The sequence below is a fragment of the Eurosta solidaginis genome, chromosome 3, assembly GCF_040869045.1.
Source record: "Eurosta solidaginis isolate ZX-2024a chromosome 3, ASM4086904v1, whole genome shotgun sequence".
NCBI classification, from domain to species: Eukaryota; Metazoa; Arthropoda; class Insecta; order Diptera; family Tephritidae; genus Eurosta; species Eurosta solidaginis.
In genome coordinates this window covers 77653440-77661717 of record NC_090321.1, presented here as the reverse complement: position 1 = coordinate 77661717, position 8278 = coordinate 77653440, and the positions used below count along the sequence as shown (strand labels likewise).

Below are 8278 nucleotides of genomic sequence, written 5' to 3'. Positions count from 1 at the left end.
GGGCAATGAAGCTGAAATAATTAAAAAGGCTCCTCGTCTAAGCTATTCATCTCCTAACCTCATCCGTACAATCGACCAACGACTGATAAAGTACAATGACTCGTTGTCCAATAAAATAATGGAAGCAGAAAAGCGTATGATGGAGTTTGCATGCAGAAAACTGGAAGATAAATTTGAAGGCATGAAGAAGGAGTTAAACGAGTTAAGTGGTAGAATTAATCGCATGGAGGGTATGTTTGAGAGGATTGGGCACCTCGAAAATGAAATAGCCACACTAAAACAGAGAGTATGTAAGCAGGAAAACTTTATATCTAAGCAAGAACTCCAAATTGCTGCATGCGACGTCCGAGTTCATGGGATTCCCTTCGAGTAAGGGGAAAACTTCCAAAAGATTTGCCACCACCTCTGCTTCACGCTAAACTTACAGCCACCCCCCTAAAATTTTTTTTTTCGGCCGAAACGTAAACTAACCCACGGTACGGTTGATCCGGCCGTTATCATTAAATTTTACTCACCCGCGGACCGAAATACGCTGTTGAAAACGATTGCGAGCTTCAGGCGCCACAACAACACCAAAAGGCTGCGACTCGTGCATGTGGGAATAAATTCCAATGAGCCTATCTTTGTTAATGCATCGCTGACCAAAAACAACTATGAGATCTTCAAGGCTGCGATCGATCTAAAGAAGGGGAAAAAGGTTTCATCGGTCTTCACAATGGGGGGTATGGTGCATATAAAGCGAAAAATCAGCGACCGACCCGAAGCAGTCCCCAGCCTGAGTTTTCTCGACAGTTTCGACCCGGAAAACAATACTTCCATTCGTGAAGACGACACGCCGGTTGCGAACAACGCCCTGGAGAGCCACCAAGGGCTTAACTAACAGCCTCCTGCTAATAAATATTTCTCTTTGCTCTCTTCTAATCTATTCCCTCTCTGTCTTTTTTTCCTCCTACAGCATCACAAAATCTTTAATTATGTTGTTAGCCAGATTCAGTGTAAATCATTCACTTAATTATTTTTATAATGTTGGTCTCCGATAGTGAGTCCCCGAGTTCCAAAGCCTGTCTATCTACTTTGTTACGCATAGTAAGCAAAAAATCCAACGGGCTGAAAGTTGTTCATATCAATGTGCAAAGCCTTTATAAAAAGCTTGACGAGTTGAGGTTTCTGTCAGAAGGCTCCGATATTGATGTCATATGTGTTTCAGAAACATGGTTTTCTTCTTTTCATAAAAATGATATGGTGAAGATAAATGGATACCAACTTTTCAGAGTTGATAGAAGTGGTCATGGTGGTGGTGTTGCGATATATGTAAAAAGTAGTATGTCCTGTAAATTGTGTTGTTGTTCTAGTCCAGGTGATCCTGTGGAATATGTGTTTGTTCATATGTTTTCTGAGAATAATAGTAGGCTTCTTATCGGCTGTGCATACAGACCGAATCGACTAGTAGATTTTTTCGCGTTTATTGAATTTCTTCAATCGTTACTAATAGACTATGCAAATATTATCATCGCTAGAGATTTTAATAGTAACCTACTGGTGGATGCCACTTTAAAACAAAGCATGGAATCTCTGGGACTTTTTCCCACAAACTGTGCTATACCAACGCATTTCACAAATACTAACTCTTCTCTATTAGATTTATTTTTTGTCAATTATCTTCATAAAATGATTCACTACACGCAACTATCCGCCTCCTGCTTCTCAAAACACGACCTGATATTCCTAAACTACAACTTCCAAACATCATGTAGGCCAAGTTCGTTCGCGTATCGCGATTACAGAAGTATAGATTATTATTCTCTTGCTGAGTCCGTTGAGTTGGTTGAATGGAGCTTGATTCGTTCGTTAACATCGGTTGATGACCAGACAAAGTTTCTGCAGAATAACATAAATAAGTTATGCGATGATCACGTTCCACTAAAAATAAAAACACCTAAATACAAGAATAGCCCTTGGTTCAATGCTACATTAAAACTCTTTATCCACCTTCGTAACCAAGCCTACTCACGGTGGAAAAGGTACAAAACAGTCGAAGCGCATAGCTGCTTTAAAACAGCTTGGCTTACTGCAAACAAAGCCGTAAGGCTGGCGAAGGCAATTATTTTAAGTATAAGTTTAGTTCTGCTTTGAATACAAAAGAAAAGTGGAACAAAATCAAACAAATAGGAATTGGTAAGCCCAAAAGTGACCTGTCTCATCCCCCCGATGTCGACATCAACGAAATAAATAATACTTTTGTAAGACTACCAAACTCAGCCGACAATATGTGTATTGATAACTACTCCGTGCGTGTTAATATTGACACTAGCCCTTTCGAGTTTGTTTGTGTCGATAATTATGATGTTGTCCAAGCCATACTTTCTGTGAAGTCTAACGCAATGGGGCTTGATGGTATATGTTCAAAGTTTTTAAAAGTCATTCTTCCCAAAATCCTTCCCCACATTACTTACTTGGTCAACTCAATTTTGACGGCCGGTGTCTTCCCAATATACAGGAAAGCTGCAAAAGTTATTCCAATCCGTAAACAAAATAATGAGTATCGACAAATACCCATACTCCCTTTCCTCTCTAAGGTCGTTGAACGTATTCTACAAGGGCAAATCATATCATATGTACATGAATAAAAGCTCCTGTCAGACGGTCAGTCCGGTTTCAGGTCAAAGCGAAGCTGTACAACGGCACTATTATCTGTGACAGAAGAAATTCGTGAGCGAGTGGATGAAAGTTACATTGCCTTCTTAACACTTCTTGACCACTCTAAAGATTTTGATTCTGTAGACCACACTCTGCTCTGTAGGAAGCTGGAAAACTTATTTAACTTCTCTGGTCATGCAGTTGCCTTTTTAAGATCATATCCTGGCGATAGGACTCAAGCAGTATGTATAGATGGTGAAAAGTCTGACTTCCTACATGTCTTAAGAGGCGTCCCTCAAGGCTGTATCCTGGGTCCTCTGTTATTTGTTTTGTATATCAATGACTTGCCCGATGTCCTTAAGTATTATAATGTTCATATCTACGCTGATGATGTGGAGTTGTTTACGTGTTGTCCTCGTTATCAAACTAGCTTGTGCATAAGTAACTTAAACCACGATTTGAATCAAATATTTTCATGGGCTACTATGAATGGCTTATGTATAAACCCGAATAAGTCAAAATGTATTGTTATTCATAGAAGGTCTTTTCCCACTAATGATTTAGAGAATGTAGTGTTCGACAATTCCGTTATAGAATACGTAGATACGGCGAAAAACTTAGGTGTAATTTTTAACAAAACATTGATATGGAAAGACCATATTTTTAGAACGGTTGGAAAAGTGTATGGAATGCTTCGTACACTATGGTTAACACAGTATTTCACACCTTTGCACATAAGACTAGACTACTTCTGGCTAAAGCGTACTTAATACCTACGCTACTCCATGGTTGTGTGATTTACTCAAACTGTGACTATATGTGCAAGAACAAACTAAATGTTGTTTACAACAACATTTCTAGATATGTTTATGGGTTGAAAAGACTTGACCACGTATCACAACATGCTGAAAGGTTGCTAAACATTTCTTTCGAAAATCTTTTAAAAGTCAAAACACTGTCCTTCCTCCATAAATTGATACACACAAAGGAACCTGACTATCTATATCGTAAGCTTATTTTTCTGCAATCATCAAGATCGGTGCTTCTTCTTAAGCACATTAGATACCGCACGCTAACCTCTGAGCGCCAATTCTTTGTTACTGCAATACGTCTTTGGAACTCCCTACCTACAAGTCTTCGACTCTTAAGTAATGCTCTGCACTTCATAAAAGAACTAACATCATTTTTTAACGACTCCTAACCTGGGTCTCAAATTGTTGTTGTTAAAGTGTGCATTTCTAAGTCCTTTTTCTTTCTCTGTGTCTTCTTTCTTTATTTGTTAACTACTATTCGATCTATACCCACCCAAAGGTTATCATCACTGCTGCTGTCTTTTAATATTTATTAATTACTTTTCTTTAGTTTTAAGATTTACATTTACATACATAAATATTTCACTATTATCCGTTATATTTAATTTAATTTGATTAATCTTATTTATTATTATTATAAATGTTCAATTTTTATAGCTCATGCTATTCATGACTAGCACTGTTAAATAATTTGTCAAAATTGTTGTGCTAGGTACAAATTTTCAAATAAATACATACATACATACATACATAAAATTGAAAAATTTCCTTTTGCCTTATGGTCACCTTATCATATTTTTGAATAAGCCTTAGTACAGGGTTAGTTGTATTGTATTTATTGCCATGCCTACACATAGTTGTGGCAATCGACTACGACTATATCAGAACGGTTGTCTTACAAAGTCAACATCAGAACAGACTAATCAATTTTATCAGGTTACACCTTTTTGTCCTTTTTTTTTTATAAAGGCTTTTATTCACTAATGTGACGTGAAGAAGATATAGAATCAAATCAACTATCAAGGATGAGGCAGTTTTTTTGATGTTGAGTTTATAAGATTGATCTTTCGTTAGAATAAATCTTCAGGAATTTACCTCATACTGTTTAATTATATACATTCTGACTAAGTTTTCCAATTATAATGAATTTTAAATAAAGTTGTAAATTAGAATGGGAATGCTGGCGTTCTCCCTTATTCAGAAGGCATAGGGTTTCCTCGTAAGGGGCCACCGAAAATTAGGTGCGTCGGTGGCCATGGATTTGAGGGTGGGTAAAACACCGGTCGTCGCAGCAACACCCGCGGCGCCCCTTATGTATATTCGGCCTTTATGTTTCTTGTTTTAATTTTCAGCCGTTTTTAGTTTTCTTTTGTTTCAGCGTTTGGTAACCGGTCATTTCCGGTTCGGTAATTTTTTTTTTTTGCGTTTAGTTTTTTTTTGAATTTTGAATTTGAATGTTGTAACGGTCTGTCCGTGGCATCCTGTTCGGCCGGATGTTGTTTTAGTTTGAATTGTAGCGTTTTGAATGAGTTCTGCGCTTCTTTAAAGGCATGATAGGATTTTTTTTTTGCTTATGGCGCAGGACAGCAAGGTTGGCAAGAACCCAGCCCAGCCGACATGACTAGCCACTGTGTACCACCAGATCATGCCGACTGCCTTCCTTGCTGCTCCATTGTAGATGCGAAACCATAACAATAATGGAAAAATGGCCTTTAATAAAGTACTTCACAATAAATATCTCTACTATTATCCGACAGATTGCGTGCTTAATCAAAACTGAATTCCAGGGCCTCTATATTTGTTGCCTTTTATACTCTCTGATTTCCTCGTTCGCATCTTCTAGGTGCTTCCATTTCCAGAATATACTAGTTGGCCATCAGCTATCAAATTTCTCAGCTGTAACTACAATTGCACGATTTTATAGCTTCTCTCATTGCATACTTTCGAGAGTATCTCAGATATATGCATGTGGTTGTGCGTTGCTCTCAGCTGCGTGTACCTACATATGTGTAGACATAATGATTGATTCGTTTATATAGATACATAATAGCCGTGTTTTTTTATACACGCGTATACGTTTACGTTTGCGCATGAGAAAAAACGCTTATCCTCGCTTAGATAATGCTTAGGAGACCCATCTAGCGGCAGTGGTTAAATAACTAGCTACAGCCACAGGGTGTACCGAAAAGTGGAGACACAATCCTCTGATGGCCGTAGGGTATAACATATAGCTAAATCAGTTGCGATGAATTGTGGACACACATAGAATATATAGAATTAGTGTAGAGGGTGAAACAAAAACACATATTTCAGTTACATCAGAGTATAGTGCGTATTGAAATTTAGTATTACACATTTTATGCGCAGCAATTTCAGAGGTGTATTTAAAGTTTGCCGCTTAGCAGTCCATATAAAGTTTAAGCATATAGACATTTACGTGTAAAAAAAAACACGGCTAATGATTGATTTATGGATGTGCATACAAAGCGCTGCTTAGCATCGGCTTAGAGATGGCAGCACCCCTTAGTGTTGCTAATATTCGTAACAGTATGTTGTTGCTGTAGAGATGAGCCAACCATATAGTTGAGCAATGAGTGCTACCAATTTAAAAGTGGTTTGCTGTCAAAAAATCTACTACATAAAACGAAACGAACAGAACTGCTATACGGATCAGAAATTTAACCCGATAAATATGAGGATCGCGACGTTGTTGTTGCATTTGCATGTTAAATTTCTATCCGTATCTGGTTCACGCACCAATGGATCGTAATAAATGTGATCCATATGGTTCATACCACTCGTGTTCCAATGGTACATGAACCAGATACGGATAGAGATTTAACATGCAAATGCAACAACAATGTGATCCATACCCGTATCTGGTTCATGTGTCATTGGAACACAAGGTAGGTTTTGCTTGTAACAAAATATGGGAGTTGGCTACTGTTACATATCAGATGGCGCCAGTGTCGCTCAATCTACCCTTCCCCATAGAAATACATGCAATTTAAGCGCCAAATACACGACACGAACTTTTCCGCGAACATTCCGCTATCTTGTTCGCAGCTTTGGCCATACACCATACGAACTTTTGGCCGAACATTAGTTCTCTTTCAGACAGCGATGAATACGGACAACAATTGTGCTGCAGCAATATTTCGATTAAAGTCGCATAATCATTATTCTTTATTCTATTACAACAATCTTTGCTTTTTACTTGCTACAATGATGGCAAAGATTTATACATTTCAATAAATTCACTCAGAAATTTTTTATTGTCCATTTTACTTTTCCGCGCACGTCTGTTCCGTTCAGAAATTACTACGATTACGAGCTATTTCGCCATACACACACGAACAGTTGGCGCAAATGTTCGCCAAAAATTAAAATATTTTGTTTTTTGGCGAACATTTGCGCGATCTGGCAAACACCACCATACACAATAGAAAAGGTCGCAGAAACATGACATAATTGGAATGTTCGCGGAAATGTTCGTTTCGTGTATTTGGCGCTTTACTCATGACGACTTACAAGGAGTATCGATTGTGATCGAAATTTATCGATAGGTCTTATCACTCAACTCAATTCTCTAAAAAGAAGCTAAGGTTAGAAATTATAACTCAAACATTTTTTCTTCCAACAAATAACACATTAAGTAAACGTAATGTCTACGGAAGATTTTTATTTACGGTACTACGTGGGTCACAAAGGTAAGTTCGGTCATGAGTTTCTCGAATTTGAGTTCCGGCCGGACGGCAAACTACGCTATGCCAACAACTCCAACTACAAAAACGACACTATGATTCGAAAAGAAGCGTTTGTACATCAAGCAGTCATGGAAGAATTAAAAAGAATAATTTTGGACTCAGAAATAATGGCAGAAGATGATTCACCTTGGCCACCACCGGATCGAGTGGGTAGACAGGTGAGTTATAGGATAATGTACATCAGTTCGTCAATGATTTTGAAAGCGATCCATATGCCAAACTCAAAATCACCTGTAATCCTAAATCAAATGTTAGAAAGCCATCGTATTCAAGAAAATTAAGTGACTTTGCAATAGGTTCATGGATGGCTTCGCAAAAACGTTGATGATATCTATTTACAACGTCATATTAACTTTTGTGTTTAGGAGTTGGAAATCGTCATTGGCGATGAACACATTTCATTTACAACTTCCAAGACTGGCTCTCTAGTCGATGTAAATCGCTCGAAAGATCCTGAAGGGTTACGTTGCTTTTACTATTTGGTACAAGATTTAAAATGCTTGGTATTTTCCCTCATTGGATTACATTTCAAAATTAAGCCAATATAAATAATTTATAACATAATTAGTATTTATGAATTTTATTTCACATTTTATATTGTTAAATATTTACTTTTATTTCATTAATTAAAGTGTAAGGCTTACATTGTAGACTTATAGTTGTGTTTATTATTGGTCCATCTCCACCGCCAACGCAGTACTAGTCGACCAGCAGTAAATGACCCCAGCGGGTTAGGGGGTCAGAATATACCCGCGGTAGGTATGCCTGTCGTAAGAGGGGAGTAAAATGCCAGATTCAAGGGGCTGTGTAGCGCAACTCTTCAGGTTGCCAGCGCAATATATAGCTTCTCCAAACCCAATTGTCAACCTCACCTATCCGCGGCGAATCCTGTTTCACTAACAGACGAGGCTCTGGCGACCCCAAGCTTTGAGCTTGGGGTGGGGAGGGAGGGGATGGCCTGAAGGTTTAATGTGGCCACATAAATCGTTCCCGAGATGGTCGGGCTAGCACCTTAATTGTGCTGTGGTACCGGAGCGTACCGGGTCTGTATCCGGCAAAGGA

The 8278-nt window shown here is 38.3% G+C and overlaps 1 protein-coding gene across 1 annotated transcript; it reads left to right on the top strand.

Annotated features, from left to right (window-relative positions):
- The first annotated feature begins 7035 nt into the window (after positions 1-7035).
- Positions 7036-7866, top strand: mago (mago, exon junction complex subunit). The gene is made up of 2 exons (XM_067777571.1): positions 7036-7374; positions 7582-7866. The coding sequence occupies exons 1-2, from the start codon at positions 7114-7116 to the stop codon at positions 7762-7764; spliced, it is 444 nt and encodes a 147-aa protein (XP_067633672.1). The 5' UTR covers positions 7036-7113; the 3' UTR covers positions 7765-7866.
- Positions 7867-8278: the final 412 nt, after the last annotated feature.

Coding starts and splice junctions, on each gene's coding strand:
- mago (XM_067777571.1), top strand. CDS start 7,114: ATGTCTACGGAAGATTTTTATTTACGGTACTACGTGGGTCACAAAGGT. Junction 7,375..7,581: donor CGGATCGAGTGGGTAGACAG/GTGAGTTATAGG, acceptor TTTTGTGTTTAG/GAGTTGGAAATCGTCATTGG.